Below are 17,241 nucleotides of genomic sequence, written 5' to 3' on the forward strand. Positions count from 1 at the left end.
GAGACCCACGCCGGGCGTGTAGTGAGCCGTTGCTGCTGAGTGGCCGGAGGTGGTGGTGAGGGCAGGCAGGGGTCCCAGGCCCACCTGGTCAGTGTCTTCTGAGCCGGAGCTCAGGGCGCCTGGCTGCTGTCTGTCTGCCTCGCAGTCGCCCTGGAAACTGGATCTTTGTCTCCTGTTGAGTTAGAGTCTCTTCTTCCCAGTCCTCTGAGACTGGGATGAGCTAATCCACTCTCTTGAGATGGAGAGGGAAACCGAGGCACAGAGCAGCAAGGGCCACCTGGTGAGCCAAGGCCACGCTGGCCTGTCAGTCCCATCACCCAGACCCGGGCACAGGCAGGAACGGTGGCGGTACCTGGGCCGCTGGGCCGGGTGGGCGCCAAGCTCCTTTACAACTGCCCGTTCCGGCCCAGGAAGGAGGACCTGCCTGAGGCGCCCCCGCAGGAGTCAGGAGGGGCCCCAAGGCCATGGACAAACAGGATGGGCCAGGCAAAGGCTCTCTGCTTACTGGACACTGGCCCGAATAGTTTACAGGCAACATGTGGGTTCCAGATTCAGCCCCGGGCCTCCCTCGGAGAGCGGCCACCCTGGGGTCCGACCTGGATTCTGACCCGTCTTGTTTCCAACTTGGTGACCTTTGCTCCTCTCCAAGCTTCAGTGTCTTGGTTTGTAAAAAGGGGGTGACTGTCACCTCCTCACCAGGTCCCCATGAAGAGGCAAGGTGTCGGCTGCCCCCTGCTCAGTGCCTGGCCCTCATGCACTGAGCACTTGGGTTGTGAGTGGCCTGCACAGATGGGTAAACTGAGGCCCTAAGGAGGAATAATGCCCACCTTGGGTCAGGGCTGGCCTGGGGACACTGAACACCAGACACACAAGTGGTGACCAGGGCAAGAACCAGTTTATTGGCTGAGGTCGGGGGTGAGGGGCCTGCACCCATGAGGACAAGGCCAGGCCTCCCCAGGAACCTAGATATCCATGTCCTCCACCAGGTCCTCGAGGTAGGCCTTGTACTGGTCTGAGGTGAGGGAGAGGGGGTGGCTGTTGGAAATGTGCAGGTCCACAGTGTTCTCCATTGAGGAGGCACCCTGTATCCGCGCCATCTCTAGCAGGGCCTTGAGGCATGTGGGAACAACCTGCAGCAGGTGGGGGAGAAATGCGAGTCAGGGGAGACACCCAACACTGCTGGTGGTGGTGGGGGCATGGACTACAACTCCCAGCAGGCCCCAGTGTACCCCAGGATGAACCATTAGGCCCAGGACTGCTGGGAGTTGTAGTTTCCCCCATAGTCACAAACATGGGAGATCAGAGAAGGTTCCCAGGGCTGAGGCTGTTAGTGGGGTTCCCAGAAACTAGAGCTGAGCAGTTTGTGGTCAGAAGGATTCCTGGGAGCTGTAGTTCCTCACAGAGGCTGTTAGGACTTGTAGTCCCCCGACTTCCACATAGTTTCAAGAGCTCAAAACAGGATCTGGGGGTTAGGTCATGGGAGGGACACCCAGAGCTCCCGGGGGTAAGGAACTGGTGGTTACAAAGACTCTTGGAAGTTGTAGTTTCCACATGGGCTTCTGGGAATTGTAGTTCCTGGCAACAACCTCCTCCCCATGGTAAGATCCACCCCTCAGCTCCTGGAGCCCAGGGCTGCTGCACCTTGACCATCACGAGCCTCTTGGTCCACGGCTGGTCCTGGGGCCACGACTCCCCCAAGCAGAACCAGAGGGTGTAGTGTGGCGAGCGTCTGCTTCCTCCAAGGAAGGCAATCAGATCTGGGGGCCCAGAAGCCTAGTCAAGGATGGGAGGGAGACCCTCTACCTGCCCCTCCCTCCACACCTGAGTAACATCCTGACCTAACACCCCACATACGTCTACCACCACAACCAAGGGGCTGCGGACTTTGGGAAAGCGCCGGCAGTTCTGGCACAAAGTTGAATGTTCCTCCTCCCTCCCTTCCATCAGGGTGGGGCTGGAAGCTCTGGCCCCCCCAACCCCAGAGCCTCAGTATGTGAGATGGGGAAGCAGGCCCGGGAGGGGACTCCACTCCCCCAGGGATGCCCAGTGACTCCGGAGTACAAGGTGGTCGGTGGTGACTGCTCTTGAACCCCCTGAGGCCACACTGTCGCTATGAAGCCATGAGCCACCGTGGCTGTTTAAATTAACCAAGTGAAATCAAATAAGACTTAAAACTCACTTCCTCAGGTGCACTCACCTCACCCAAGTACTCAACAGCCACCTGTGACTATGGACACCGTACTGGACAGTGCAAAGCCAGAGCCTGGCCATCACTGCAGAAAGGTCTGCTGGACGGCACAGCCCTGTAGGATGCTCTCCTGTGCCTGTCCCCCCACCGTAATGACTGGTAATAACAACGACGACTCAGGCAGCTCGTTCCCTGCACACCTTCTGTACCCCGAGCCCTGTGCCTCCTACCGGGTCCAAGCAGGTCGGGGGAGAGAGGAGACCGTCGTCAGACCTGACAGGCTCAGAGCGGTCCGGAACTTTGCCCCAGGTTCCACCGCAAGCAGAGCAGCAGGGTCTGAATCCGATCCCCAACTCCCTGACCCCAGAGTCCTGAACCACCGTGGCCCGCTCCTTCCACAGCACAGCGAAGGCCTCGAGTCACTCACCTGCCACGAAGGGCCCCAGGTCAAACACACCTCCTTCCTTGTCCTTGGGCACCTCACCACTGGGCCCGTGACTGTCGGGGAGCAGCTCCTCGCCCATGGCCCAGTACACGTGGCTATGCCCCAGCCTTTGGGCCCAGAGCTGCTGCCCTGCCCTCCAGAGGGCAAGTCCCCCGCCCAGGTTGCTCAGTACGCGCTTCACAAGGCTCATCACGTCCCCATCTGTCAGGTACACCCCGGGGTCTGGCAGTCTTATTGGCTGCCCAGGCAGTGTCCCATCGGCTGCTTCGGGCTCCACCAGCCGCAGGCCCTCCGGGCAGAAGACCGTCTGCTGGAACACTTGTCGGCCCCGGTAGAAGGCGGTCACCTCGAACTCCCACGCTGAGCGGGTGGCAGCAGCGAGTGGCAGGGATGGGGAGGGGAAGAGAGATTGAGAGAGCGTAAGGGGGACGCTGCCCCGGCCCCTCCCACCCCACAGCTGGCACGCACCATCCTCGGGCACCAACAGCTGCCTCAGTGGGTTTTCAGCGGGTTCCACATTCGGGCAGGGGCCAGGAATGTCTAGGTTGGGGCTCAGCAAGAGCTGAGGGGGGTGCTCAGGAGCCAGAGCCAGGCTCAGGGGCCCCCCATCGAGGAATGGGTCTAAAGTCATGTCACTCAGTAACTCCTCCACAGTAGCTTTCTGGAGAGGAAAAAAAAAGGATCTGGGCCTTTCTGCAGCCTCTTCTGGAGACTTCATGTGGACCAGGCCTTGTGCTCAGTAATGTGAGGACCCAGGGAGGAGACAGACTTGGCTTTGCCCTTGGCAGGAGAGACAGCCATGGGCACAGGCAGCAAAGTAGATGCCCGGATATACGCTGGGTGCTGTGATGGCCTGAGGTGAGCAGCCCATGCCAGCCCAAGGACCTGGCTCTATGCACCACCACCTGGGCAGAGGACGCTGGGCACAATCTCAGAGGGGACCACCCTGGCACAGACAGCAGCAAGATCACGGCTAGGGACGTAAGCTCCTGGAGACCCTGCACAGTGAAGGAAGCTATGACATCCTGGAAAGGTGTGCTAGGGCCGTGAATGCCTGGTGAAAACTCCGAATTTTCTCCTGAAGACGCCAGGAAGCCATGGGAGGGCTGTGAGCTGGGGAGGGCCAGTGTCAGCTCTGGGTCGGGTGGGGGACAGACTGCAGGGGAGAGAATGCAGGCTCGGGTGACGGTCCAGGGGCAGAAGAGGAGGCCTGAGCAGGCGGATAGGGACGCAGAGAGGGGATGGCGCAGAGAATGGGGGCAGGAGGGTTGGGGCGCATTCTTACGGGGGTGTCACAGGTACTCCATCTGCCACCGGTGTCTGGAGAGGTGTCGGGCTGAGCCAAGTCCCTAAACGCTGTCGAGAAAGGTAGTGCTAGGACTAGGGGTGCTGGAGACTCCGGAAATCCCATCCCTCCTTGCGAAGCCCCGCTTCCAGCACACCTGGGGTCAGAAACTCATAGACTTTGTGCGGGTCCTGGGGGTCCTTGCTCCGGTCGTCGACTAAACGCAACACTTCCTTCCGGTTCAGGGCGGACCGGAAATTCCTCTTCCAGGTCGGCAGGTCGGGCTTATCTCTCCCTGGAGTATAGGCACCGCTGGCCTCGGCCCAGGCCTGGGGGACCAGAGGGACCCGGAGGGTGGGGAGGATGACTTAGACCCCGCCCAGGGGCCCTGACCCTGCCTCCTCTCAGCCCGACACCTTCCTCTCCCCTGGCACGTTCTAACCGGGCCAGATTCCATCCGCAGACTCGGATTCTCTGTGCCCCAAGTCCTCCGACCTCCACCTTCCTTTGCTTTCTAAGCCAGGCTTCCAGGGCCTCCTGGGTGTCTAACTCTGCCACCAACCTGCCCCAGGACATCCTCAGTAATAACTCCGCCCCCTCGCGCTGTAACTCGGTTTACCACTGCTGGCGTCTCCTAATTTGGCGGTAAGGAACCTCGGCTTCGGGGCCGGGTGTGGCCTCGAATGTTCCAAGACCCGCCCCCCGGCATTCTACCACCCAGAGCCCCGCCCCCGGCGAGCCCCGAACCCCCGGGATGCGCTTCCCTCGCGTTCTGACCGCGCTTTCTCGGTTCTGTTCCGGGAACCTGACCGCCCCAGTCCGCCGCTCCTCCGAGCCCCGCCCCTCCCGCCCTAACCCCGCCCCTCCCGCCCTAACCCCGCCCACCTGCGCTGCCGGTCACGCGCGGGCCCGCCCCCTCGGAGTCCCCCCCGCCTCCGGCGGCCGCTCCCGGCTTCCTGTGTCCCCGCGCGCGCGCACCTGGAAGATGCCGAAGTCCTTCTGCTGGGCATCTTGCCGCAGGCCGTGCTTCCAAGGGATGCGGAAGCGCGTGCGGCCCTTGTCCAGCCAGGCCACGCCCTCCAGCCTGCCCTGGTCCAGCTGCGACACCAGCCAGGGCAGGATCAGCGGCTTGTGGGTTCCCATGGTCCGGCCTGCGCGCAGAGGGCAGCTCCTGGGCGCGGGCGGCCTCGCAGGCCCATCCGGCCCGAGGGTCCCGCACCCGCACCTCCCTCTCACGGGGCCGCGGCGCAGTCCCGCGCCTGTATTTTCCTGGGGTACAAACAGGAGACTTCCTCCTCCCATCCTCCAGAGAGGCTCCCCAGTTCAGCGAGGACTCCCTTCCAAATCCATTTTAGATCCCCTCCTTTCCCCAAGCTACCCCCTCAATTCGGCCAGTGCAGACCCTTCTTCGTTCTTACATTGTAAACCCCTCCCTCTCCCACATCACCCAATGCAGGACCCCCACTTCCAAGTTAGAGCCTCCCCTCCAGTTATTTCAGGGCAGGCGCTACTCCCGTGTAGACCTCTACCTCCTGCCCTCAGTCCAGTGCAGACCCCCTTCCCCAGCACCCCTCACCCATTTCCACCGTAGACCCCACCATCCACAGTTCCCCCCAACTAGTCAAGCCTCCCTCCTCCGGGGTACGCCCCTACTTTCTAGAGTGGACTGCCTCCGGTTTGCAGACTCCACCCTTCTCTCCCCTCGATCCCCCAGTGTAGACGCCTCCTCTCCCCGGCTCCCCGCTACTTTTTCTAAGTTTTTTTCATAGCCGACCTGCAGCGCCGGCCATGGCTTCACTTTTTGCTTCCCTTTCCACTATCAGCGCGCACACAGCCCCCTCTCCACTATCCGGGCAGACCCACCCTTCCTCGCGCTCCTCACTCCCGGCGGCCACCAACTGCCCGGCTTTTCCGTGTCACCGATGGAGAGGGGCGGGCGCGCGGGGCGCCGGGACCTACCCCCGTCTTTGGGCTCCGGGAGCTCTCGAACTCGCAGCTGCACACTCTCCTTCCCGTCAGCTGAGCTCTAGAGCCGTGGGGCTTTCTTTTCTCTCGATTTCTTGAAATAAAAACAACTTTATTGTCAGTCGGGCGACACACCAGAGCCAAAGGGGCGGGACCAGGAACCTGGACGTAACCCGTCCCATGCCCTTTTTAGGCCTTCCGGCCACGGGCATGCTGGGAACGTCACATGCAAATTAGGCAGTCCTAGCGCTCCGCCCCTTCCGCGTGCGGGCCGTCACCGATCCGGGCCAGTGCGCAGGCGCGGGAAAGTTTACGTCATAAAGAAAAGTTTACACAAGCCGTGGAAGAGACGGGGACGGCGGGGCCCGGGACCAAGTAAGCGGGACGTTAGCGAGGGCTGGGATGAGGAGGGAGGAGCAAGGGGCCGGGACCCAGGAGCGGGCACCCCAGTCCCGCTTCTCCGACATCCAAGTGTCCTGGGTCCCCAGAGTTCCAGCCGGAGTCAGATAGTGGAACTACACCTCCCAGCAGGCTGCGCGGCGAACTAGTGCGGACCGAGGGGAATGTTTGCCATGAAGCCTGCTGGGATTGGTAGTTCCCGATCCTCTAAGGGCTTGAGTAGCTTGGCTATATGGCTTCAGAATGCAAAAGTTGGAGCCCCAAGCCCCCTTCTCCCTCGGGGACCCAGGGCTCTGAGGCTCCAGTCCCCTTCTCTCTCAGATACAGGAGTTCAGACCCCCAGCCCTCTTCTCCGAAAACTCAAGAGTCCAGGTCCCCAGCCCGCTCCTCCCTTAGTCCCAAGAATCGAGATCCCCAGCCTCCTCCTATCCCAGGATCAAGGAGTCTCCTTCCTCATCCATCTTCTCCCTCTGAAGACTCAAGAGTCTAGGCTCCCATACCCCAACTACCCTAAGGGACCTAACAGTCTAGGCCCTCAGCCCCTTCGTCTCTGGGGACTCACGAGTCCTGGCCCCCTCCTCATTTAGGGACTAGGAATTTGGGCTCCGAGCTTCCACTTCCCGCTGAAGCCTGGAGTTCATTCCCCAGCCCCCTCTCTCACAGGTGCCCCCATGGCAGGCTCGGAAGAGCTGGGGCTCCGGGAGGACACGCTGAGGGTCCTAGCTGCCTTCCTTAGGCGAGGTGAGGCTGCCGGGTCCCTCGTTCCAACCCCAGCCAGGTAAGAGGAGTTGCCCTCCTCCCTCGGGGGCCTGCATTTGAGGTGGGACCTTCTCTAACTCTTGCTCCTGGTCTCAGTCTCCCTCTTTCCCCTCTCCTTATATCTGGCTGTATTCCTTGTTTCTGGGGTTGCAGGGAGAGGCCCTCAGTGGGAGGAAAATGAGACTGCTTGCAAGGGACCTCTGGGTCATTCTCTGAGGTCCCCTTCCCCAGGAGCCCTGCCCAGGAGGAGCCAACAGACTTCTTGAGCCGCCTTCGAAGATGTCTTCCTTGCTCCCTGGGGCGAGGAGCAGTTCAGCCTGAATCCCCTCGGCCTTGCTCCTTGCCCCTCCACCCCTGCTATGGTTCAGAGCCTGGTAAGAGATTCCCTAGGTCGCTCATGAGCTAGCTTTGACTCTGAAAGCATAGACAGGATAAGGAACTAGTTAAAGAGCACTCATCCAGGAGGATAGCTGTGTGGGGTCTCCAGCACCTACCGTCACCATTCTGTGCTCCCCCTCGCCCCCGGTAACTCGCGATCTGTCAGTTCTGTGAGCTGGCTCACAGCATCAATTCTGCATCCCTGCCCTTGGGATTTTTGCAGCCACCAGTACCCCCAGTAGGAAGGCAGGAGACCTACTTTTCAACCACAACTCCTTGGCTGGTTACAGGACTTTGGGAAAATCGTTTTCTTCCCGGCTCTGTGTTCCTCCACTACCAAATAGGAATAGGGGCTCAGTGGACTTGATAAGAGTGCCCAACAGGTTTCCTCTCTTATGCGAGCCTGGATAGACTAGTAATGGCTACTGGAAGTAGTAGCTTGAAAAGGATTTCCCAACTGGGAAGAAGAGGTCTGTGATCGATTGATGATGCCTGAAACAGGCGGGGCTATAGTGATAATAGCTGGGCCGCCATGTTGTTTGCCTTCCTTGGATGGGGTCATCTTCAAGGTTCGGTTCAGCTATGACATTCCAAGTCCAGTTTAGGGGATATGATAAAGTGGAAAGGACAGGGTCTGTTGCCAGGTTTGCTCACTTAGCCTCAATTTACCTCATTATGAAATGGAAATCATTGCTACTTGGCAAGTGAATGGGAGAAGGAGAGAATCCGTAACTTCCTGATGTCGTGTGAAGACCCATCATTGGCTCTTTTTGCCCCAGGCCCAGCTACTCCAGACTTCTATGCCCTGGTGGCCCAGCGGCTGGAACAACTGGTCCAAGAGCAACTGAGATCCCCACCTAGCCCAGGTGAGGCCCAGGGCAGCCCTGGAGAAGGATGAAGGTAGAAGGGTTGCCAGGGTTCTGCCCTCAGCCGAATTCTCTTCTGCCCCCCAGAGTTACAGGGTCCCCCGCCCACAGAAAAGGAAGCCCTGCTGCGGAGGCTGGTGGCCTTGCTGGAGGAGGAGGCAGAAGTCATGAACCAGAAGGTGATGAGCGGTCTTTTCCATCCCTTAGCTGGGATGGGAATTCCGGCATGGTTGGGCACTGGGATCAGAAGCTGGATCTGCATTCTGATCGGATGGTCGGGTGGAGAGAGGGTGGGACAAGGCTTCACAGAATGGTTGAGTGACAGAGGGATGGCCAGGGCAGTGCCTTAAATTAGTGGCTTTCATTGATCGTTAGAGGGGCGTGGCCTAAAGACGGGGGTGTGGCCATCAGAAACAGGATCTAGCAAAGAGACAGGAACCCGCTGAGGAAGTAAGGAAATGTATGGTGGTGGGGAGGTGGTTTGGAGAGGGCTGGCTAAAATCTGAAGCTCTGATTGACTATATCAGTCATGGGCATGGCTTAGAATGTGGGGGAAATGGACCGCCGGAGGAGGGGTGGCTTGTGACTCTGTTCTGGAATTTGATCAGCTCAGGATTCGGGCAGTGTATGGTTCTATGTTAATTATACGGTGGAAGGCAAGGTTGCAGACACCAGCCTGGCCTCCGGGGCTCTCAAGGAAGCCCACCGGCAGCTTCTTCTAGAAGCCATCTGGAAGATTAGCGTTCTAGAACTCAGCTAATATAGAGCTTGGCCCTCATTGGCTGTTGAGGCCTCGGCAGGGGCGTGGCTTAGCTTCCGGGTTCTAGGCCACCTTTCTGGGAGGAGTTTGGCAGAGAGCATAGAGTCTGGCTTATGATTGGTTGATGTGATGGGTAGGGGCGTGGCTTAGAGCGTTAGCGCGTATCCAGAACACGCTTGCGCCAGGAGGCCACGCCTTCATGTTCCTATTGGCTGGCCACGTGGGCGTGACTGCCTCTTCCCCGCCTCCCCACAGCTGGCCTCGGACCCGGCCCTGCGCGGCAAGCTGGCCCGCCTCTCCGCCGGCTCCTTCGCCCGCCTGGTGGAGCTGTTCTCCAGCCGCGAGGGCGCCCCGTGCCCCGCCCGCGCACGCCCCTTGTCGCCGTGCCCCGGGCCCCCGCCGCCTTCCCCGGAGCCCCTGGCCCGCCTGGCCCTGGCGATGGAGCTGAGCCGCCGCGTGGCCGGCTTGGGGGGCACCCTGGCTGGACTCAGCGTGGAGCACGTGCACAGCTTCGCGCCCTGGATCCAGGCCCACGGGGGCTGGGTGAGACGCACAAGCCTGTGTGGACCCCCTTTACCCAGTTGTCTTGCGTGCGTGTGTGTGTCTGTGTGTGCGTGCGTGCGTGCATGTGTGTCATGGGGGGGGGTGGCTTTTGTTCTCCCAGCCCTACCAGTCATCCCTTCTGTGTTTATTGAGCACCTACTGTATACCAGGCACTGCGGTAATGAGCGCAGACGCACATGGCTTCACGCACTGTGGTGTACACTGACAGCTATGAGTTGGAAATGGGGGAGGCCCTGCCCTGGGCCTCAGTTTCCTCACCTGTAAAGCGGAGAGAGTAGTAGTACCCACCGCGAAGGGTTATGGTGTGGGTTAAAATGGTATCATCCTCGTAAGTACTTGGCACTCCGTGGGCGTTTGTGTATATGATTATCTGGAGACTGTCGGCCCCTCCAACACCGCCTGCTGAATGCTCTTGCCCGGGTGTCCCCCTCCCTCGGCTTCTCTGCTCCGCCCAGTTATCACCCTCAGGGAGGACTTCCCTGGTCCCCATTTAAAACCGCAGCCGCCTCCACACCCTCCCACCCACTCTCCTTCCCTCTTTGCTGCTTCACTTTCTTCCATAACGCTCGGCACCTTCTGACACACGGCAGAAATGACTTGTTTTACTTGTCATTACTTTTTGTGTGTTGCCTTCTCCCGCCTCTGACACACCAGCTTCCAAAGAGTCTTACCTTGCGTGCTCACGGCTTTAAATCCAGTGCCGGGCTTGGAGCTGTGTACTTGGCTGTGCAACCTTGGCAACCGTCCCCATCTCCCTGAGCACGGGTCTCCTCCCCGCCGAATGGTCACCGTCTCACTTACCTGCCTGGTTGCCGTGGGGATTCAGTGAGAGAAAGACGCACGTCACACTCTCAGACATTGCTTTGCAGACCTGGCAGAAGCTGGCTCGGGGGTGGAGTGGGGGTGAGGAACAGAGAGGAGGCGACCAGTAGGGCCGGAGCGAGGTGAGCGAGGAGGAGAGGGCAGGAGAGATGAGAGCAGGAGGGCAGCCAGATGTGCGGTCACAGCGAGAAGGTGAACTTTGACTCTGAGCGAGTCAGGCGTCCCGGGAGGGCTCGCAGCAGAGAAGGGACTGAGCTGACTTGGGTGTTGACGGGCGCCCTCTGGCGGGCGCGTGGACACCACCGCAGAGGGAGCCAGAGGAGGTGACTGCGCTGGTCCTGGAGGAGAGGAGGGTGGGTCAGACCAGGGTAGGGACAGTGGGTGGTTCTGGATTTAACGTGGAGGTGGAGCTGACAAATTTTGCTAGTGGAGCAAAGGTGGGGACTGAGTGGAAGTTAGGGATGAGGCCAAGGATGCTGCCTGAGCAGCTGGGGGGCTCCATCCCATGTGCCCTGAGGGGGGGAAGAGCAGGGAGGAGGGGGAGCGGGGAGCAGCTTGGGGCGGAGGCAGAGATGATTGGAGGTGGTCCAGTTCAGGGAGAGATGCCCTTCAGCCCTCAAAGCAAGACGGTGAGGCCGCGGTGTCTGGAGCTCAGCCAGAAGCTTGTTTGTTTGTGAAATCATTTTATTTATTAAGGTGCGATTGACCAGGTGCTCGGCCGAGGACTCCCGTGGGATGATCCCATTTAAACCCCACGACAGCCTAATGGGCTTCAGTGGTTATTCCCGGCTCGTGGAGGCTGCGAGGAGAGGCCCTCGTGCAGGGGACTGGGACGAGCACAGGGACACAGAGCCGGGCACGTGGTCATCCAACCCGGGACTCCATCGCCCTCTCTGTGCCCTGTCTCTGTCCCCCCCTAGTGCTCTGCCCACCACCCTGGGGCTCCGTCTGTCCCCCCCCAGGACTCTGTCCCCGCCCACCCCTGGGTCCCTGTCCCCTCTCTGGGTCCCCGTCTCCCTCCCTCTCTGGGTCTCTGTTCCCCTCTCTCTGGGTCCCTGTTCCCCTCCCTCTGGGTCTGTCCCCCTCTCTCTGGGTCTCTCTCCCCCTCTTTCTGGGTCCCTGTCCCCCTCTCTCTGGGTCCCTGTCCCCCTCTCTCTCTGGGTCTCTGTCCCCCTCTCTCTCTGGGTCTCTGTCCCCCTCTCTGGGTCCCTGTCCCCCCCTCTCTCTGGGTCCCTGTTCCCCTCTCTCTGGGTCTCTGTCCCCCTCTCTCTGGGTCTCTGTCCCCCTCTCCCTGGGTCCCTGTCCCCTTCTCTCTGGGTCTCTGTCCCCCTCTCTCTCTGGGTCTCTGTTCCCCTCTCCCTGGGTCTCTGTTCCCCTCTCTCTGGGTCCCTGTCCCCCTCTCCCTGGGTCTCTGTCCCCCTCTCTCTGGGTCTCTGTCCCCCTCTCTCTGGGTCCCTGTCCCCCTCTCTCTGGGTCCCTGTCCCCCTCTCTCTGGGTCCCTGTCCCCCTCTCTCTGGGTCTCTGTCCCCCTCTCTCTGGGTCCCTGTCCCCCTCTCTCTGGGTCCCTGTCCCCCTCTCTCTGGGTCTGTCCCTTCCTCTCCCTCGTTCCTCCTTTCCCTGTCTCTGCTCTCTGGGCTGCTGTGGATCCCGCTGTGAGTGGAGGGCGCCTCTCTGCTCACACGGCTCTGCCACTCTTCCCTCCAGGAGGGCATCCTGGCCGTGTCACCCGTGGACTTGAACTTACCCCTGGACTGAGGTTTTCCTGAGAAGCTGCTACGAGACACGTCCCTCTCTCTCTGTGCCTTTTCCAAGCCTTCCGAGTCCACTCAGGGCTGTGGGGTGGTGGCTGCCCTCCCTGTTTTTGCCAAAAAGAAATTGTTTACCATTTTTTCATATTAAAAACATTTTCAAGTATTTAATAGTTTATCCTTTTACTGAAGAAGTACATTCTAAGTAGAAGAGATTTGGTTCAGAGATCTCTCTAGTTTATCAGTTGAGGAAAGAGCCAATTCATTTATTCTAGAAATATTTATTTGGAGCACCTGTGAGAGCACCTGTCGCCTGGATAAACAGCATATTTGAGGATATCTGTAAAGATGATTCCAGCTAATTATATTTTTCCCTATTGCGTGATTGATTGATTCCAGCTAATCCTGTGTTGATGGGCTGGAGTCTTTCCAGCTAGTTCCAGAAGAAAGCTACAGTCTTCCTTCACGGGGCGTCCTGAATGCCACTCTCTTCTCATTTCTCTCCTCCCACGGCTCCTTCCGAGCCTTTTTGGCTGGTTTCTCCTCATCCACCTGCAGACCTCGAGTTTGTCACCTTTTTAGGGCTCCAGCTCCCTTCACAGAACTATGTTTGTAAATGCATAACAGGAAACATACAGGACTACAAAAGAAACCAATTACAGTCGATCCTCCTTATTCGCGGATTCCGTCTTTGCGAATTGACCTACTCGCGAAAATTTGTTCATAATCCCCAAGTGAACACTCCCGGTGCTTTAGTGGTCACTGGCGGGCATTCGTACAGGCAGAGCCACAGAAGGATTGATGCCTGATGAGCACGTTCTCCGCTGAGGTCCAGCAAGGCGACACATGCCTTCTTGTTTCAGCTTTCCTACTATAAACACGTGTCCTTTTTACAATCTTTTTAGTGCCACATTTTTCACATTTTTGTGCTTTCTGTGGTGATTTCACTGTTTACAACAGCCCGAAGCATAGTGCTGAAGTGCTGGCTAGCGATCTTAAGCACAAGAAGGCCGTCACGTGCCTTATGGAGAAAATACGTGTTAGCCAGCTTCATTGAGGCACGAGTTACAGGGCTGTTGGCTGTGAGTTCACTGGGAATGAATCCACAATATATATTAAATAAGACGTCTTTGAACAGAAAACACGTCAAATAAGGTTGTGTGTTGATGGGTTGACAGTGTTGTGACCAGAAGCTCGCAGGAACCTGACTCTGAATTTCCCTTAGGAACGATGGCCCACTGTTCACGGTGACTTTATAGAACATATGCCACAAATGATAAGAATCAACTGTATATGGAAATAAAGTTTTCAATACTAATATAAAAATGAGTGTATATAATAATAGCCATGCTTCTTCATTAACATTAATTAAGGTTAATTAATTAAGGTTAATGTGAATTGATTGATGTTAACTGATTAATGTTACTTAATTAATGTAGGGCAGGAATGACATTTTGAGGTGTGTTAGTTACTGCCATGTAACAAATCCCACAATTTAGCGGCTTACGGTAACACATTTATTCCTCACAGTTTCTGTGGGGCAGGGATGTGGGTGCAGCTTAGCCGGGTGCTCTGCTCAGCATGTCACCACACTGCAATCAGGGTCTCAGCTTCGGTCTCATCTGAGGCTCGGGGTCCTCTTCCCAGTCCACATGGTTGTTGGCAGAATTCATTTCTTTGGTGGACCAGCAGGAGGATCAATGTGGCTTCAGAGAAGGGGGTTTACCCTTTTATTTATTTGTTTGTTTGTTTGTTTTTCCTGAGGAAGATTGGCCCTGAGCTAACATCCATGCCAGTCTTCTTCTATTTTGTATTCGGGTCTCTACCACAGCATGGCTGATGAGTGGTGTAGCTCCACACCTGGGATCCAAACCCATGAAGCCAGGCCACTGAAACAGAGCATGCCGAACTTTAATCACTACACCACCAGGCTGGTCCCCTCAGCCCCAGTGTAAAAGGCTTCATCTGATTAAGTCAGGCCCACCTTAGATAACCTCCCTTTTGATCAGTTTAAAGATAACTGATTTGGGGCCTTAATTACATGTGCAAAGTCTCTTCACTCTTGCCATATAAGGCCACCTAATCAAGAGAGTGACATCCATCTCCTTTGTCATACAGCCCAGCCTACTTCTTGGTATATAACACCAGGGGGCAGAGATCATGCGGGCCATCTTAGAATTCTGCCCACAGGAGTCTCTGCAGCAACTGTCATGTAACATGCAAGCATCTGTGATTTTTATTGGGGTCCAGGCCATCGGAGCAAATCCTACTTTGAGATGTTGCCCAAATTCTTACTTGAAGGAAGGACCAAGTTCCAGTTTAGTGAGAGATCTAAGATTCTACCATCACAGCTCAAGGATGCCTGAATTTTCAGTTTTGACCAAGGTCAAGAACACCTGCTAGATGTCTGTGTACCTTTTTCTCACCACACTTGTTTCATTTCTTTTCTTTTCTTTTCTTTCTTTTTTTTTGGTGAGGAAGATTGGCCCTGAGCTAACATCTGCGCCAATCTTCCTCTGTTTTATATATGGGATGCTGCCTCAGTATGGCTTGATGAGTGGTGCCAGGTCTGTGCCCAAGATCTGAACCCATGAACCCTGGGCCGCCGAAGCCGAGTGCACACACTCAACCACGACACCACTGGGCCAAAATACACAACCTCCCCAGTGATCTTGTCCATTTGGTGGTCTGACCTAGTGCAGGACTGGCCAATAGAAATATAATATGAGCCACATATGTTATTTAGAATGCACTAAGAACCCGTTAAAGCAAAATGAAAAGTAACAGGGAAATGAATTTTAACAATTTTTGTTTACCCCATTTATCCAAAATAGAATCATTTCAACATGTAATCAAGATAAAAAATATTCAGCTATTACAGTTTCTTTTTTTCTATGAAATCTTCAGAATCCAGTGTGTGTCTTACACCCACAACACATCTCAGTTCAGACTTCCCACAGTCCACTGCTCACCGCCCTATGGGGCGAGTGGCTGCCATATTGGAAAAGGCAGAATTTGATGCTGACGACGCCCACATTTCTGATTCCAACAGGCTCTCTCCCCTGAACTCTACCCAGGCAGCCCCCTGCCCCATGCCGTCTCCTTTCCAATGACATTAGGCTATTCCGTAGTGTTGAAGAGAGAGTTTGTTACAATTTTTTGCTCTGCAGCAGCACAGAGCAGAAGTAATTGATTGGATCAACATACTTGGAAATCAGAAAAAAAAAAGGTTAAAAAAATCTGCTGAAACATTTGGAAAAATAGCCAAAAAAAAAAAAAAATGCAGTATAGTAGGGGTCAAGATGTGGGCTGTTGTAGTTAATTGGACTTCATAAAAATTTAAAATCTGGGCCAGCCCCCTTGCCGAGTGGTTAAGTTCATGCACTCCACTTTGGTGGCCCTGGGGTTTGAGAGTTTGGATCCTGGGCGCCAACCTACACACCGCTCCTCAAGCCATGCTGTGTCGGCGTCTCACAGAGAAGAACTAGAAGGACTTACAATTAGGAGATACAACTATGTCCTGGGGCTTTGGGGAGAAAAAAAAAATTAAAATCTCTGCTCTTCCAAAGACAACATTAAGAAAATTTAAGGCAGATGACAGATTGGGAGAAAATATTCAAAGTAGATACTATCTGACAGAAACCTGTCTCCAGAATCTATAAAGAACGTTTACAATTTGTGAACAAGAAAACAGCACGGGTCTGTAAAAGTGGGCAAAAGACTTGAACAGACACTTGATAAAAGAAGATGCACAAATGGGCAATAAGCACATGAAAAGATGCTCAACATTAGGGTCAGGGGAATGCAAATGAGAACCACGAGATAGTGCTTCATACCCCCCCAGAATGGTTAAAATTAAAGACCCATCTTAGGAAGAGCTGGAGAGGATGTGGAGCGACTGGAACGCTCATGCATCACTGATGGGAATGCAAAATGGTCGAACACCCTGGAAAACTTTTTGGCAGTTTCTCAGAAAGTTAAACATACACCTAGCATACGACCCAGCCATGTGCTCCTAGGTTTAGCCCAGAGAAATGAAAGTGTGTGTCCACAGAAAGACTTGTCCACGAACGTTCACAGCCACTTTCTTCGTAACAGCCCCAATCTGGAAACCACCCAGCTGCCCATCAACAGCAAAATGGATAAGGAAATTGTGATACAGCCATACAGTGGAATCCTTCTTGGCAAGAAAAAGGATCCACAACGTGGATCTCAAAAGCATTACGCTGAATGAAAGAAGACAGACATAAAAGAGCACATACGGTATAATTCCATGCCTATGAAATTTTAGAAAAGGAAAGCTACGCTATAGTGACAAAAAATAGTGATTCCTTCTGGGATTGGGTGGGAAAAGTATTGACTGGAAAGGGTCATAAAGGAACGATCTGGGGGGATGGATATATTCCACAAGTTGCATTCATCTTCGTCCAACTAGTAACTTCCTGCAGGTCGAGGAACCCTTCCTGGAGGAGGTGGCGTCTAAACTGGGCCCCGACTGACGTATAGGAGTTGGCCGAAGCAAGGGGCGTGTTCCCGGCAATGGGAGGGACTTGGCAAAGGCCAAGTGGCTTAAGTGGGTTCTCTGGGTTTATAAAACTTGGAACAGTTAAGTAGAGGGCAAGAGGTTAAATACCTCGACGCCTGAGTCCTAGTCCTGACTTATTTCGGGACCCCGCACAAGCCCTCCCTCTCTCTGCCCTCACCCTGCTTCAGTTTTTCTCTCGGGTAAATGGGCACAAGCTCCCTTGTTCCTCCTGGAGCCCCCCCTCCGGCTGGGAGAATCCACCGAATGGGCGATGAGTGACAGTTCTTTCGAGCCAATCGATGGAGCCTAAAGCCCTGCCTCCCTCCTCCACATGGGCCAATCGTCGTGTTCTCCTCGAGGCCAACAGCTCGGCGAGAGCTGGCCAAAGGCCTCGTGACGTCACACTCGGATAAGCCTATAGCAGCTATTAAGAGGCGGATCGTTTTGGTGATGGACAGCTCTATTTCAAGATGTCCGCTTAGCGCGGGGCCCGCCGGGAAGTTATGAGGCGGTGCTGGTGGGGGAAGGGGCGGGAAC

The 17,241-nt window shown here is 55.9% G+C and overlaps 2 protein-coding genes across 11 annotated transcripts; one reads left to right on the forward strand and one right to left on the reverse strand.

The window, feature by feature from the left end:
• Positions 1-876: 876 nt before the first annotated feature.
• IRF3 (interferon regulatory factor 3) lies at positions 877-10,552 on the reverse strand. Of its 7 annotated transcripts, none has more exons than XM_070633172.1 (9): positions 10,411-10,552; positions 5,878-5,977; positions 4,897-5,069; positions 4,076-4,247; positions 3,919-3,989; positions 3,102-3,294; positions 2,616-2,993; positions 1,642-1,757; positions 877-1,130 (listed from the first exon to the last, which is right to left on the reverse strand). In XM_070633172.1, the coding sequence occupies exons 3-9, from the start codon at positions 5,059-5,061 to the stop codon at positions 963-965; spliced, it is 1,263 nt and encodes a 420-aa protein (XP_070489273.1). In that variant the 5' UTR covers positions 5,062-5,069; positions 5,878-5,977; positions 10,411-10,552; the 3' UTR covers positions 877-962. The 7 variants fall into 7 exon arrangements, with proteins under 7 accessions (XP_070489273.1, XP_070489272.1, XP_070489274.1 ...); XM_070633171.1 differs by lacking the exon at positions 10,411-10,552 and adding an exon at positions 10,281-10,388; XM_070633173.1 differs by lacking the exon at positions 10,411-10,552 and having other exon boundaries at positions 5,782-6,050.
• On the forward strand, positions 6,136-12,345 carry BCL2L12 (BCL2 like 12). Of its 4 annotated transcripts, none has more exons than XR_011543853.1 (7): positions 6,136-6,258; positions 6,931-7,060; positions 7,273-7,415; positions 8,199-8,285; positions 8,373-8,464; positions 9,301-11,287; positions 12,136-12,345. XR_011543853.1 is itself a non-coding variant. In XM_070633177.1 (7 exons), exons 2-7 carry the CDS (start codon positions 6,954-6,956, stop codon positions 12,184-12,186), a joined length of 768 nt encoding a protein of 255 aa, XP_070489278.1. In that variant the 5' UTR covers positions 6,136-6,258; positions 6,946-6,953; the 3' UTR covers positions 12,187-12,345. The 4 variants fall into 4 exon arrangements, 2 of the variants coding, with proteins under 2 accessions (XP_070489278.1, XP_070489279.1); XR_011543852.1 differs by having other exon boundaries at positions 6,946-7,060; XM_070633177.1 differs by having other exon boundaries at positions 6,946-7,060; positions 9,301-9,588.
• Positions 12,346-17,241: the final 4,896 nt, after the last annotated feature.

This window comes from Equus przewalskii, chromosome 9 (assembly GCF_037783145.1).
Source record: "Equus przewalskii isolate Varuska chromosome 9, EquPr2, whole genome shotgun sequence".
NCBI classification, from domain to species: Eukaryota; Metazoa; Chordata; class Mammalia; order Perissodactyla; family Equidae; genus Equus; species Equus przewalskii.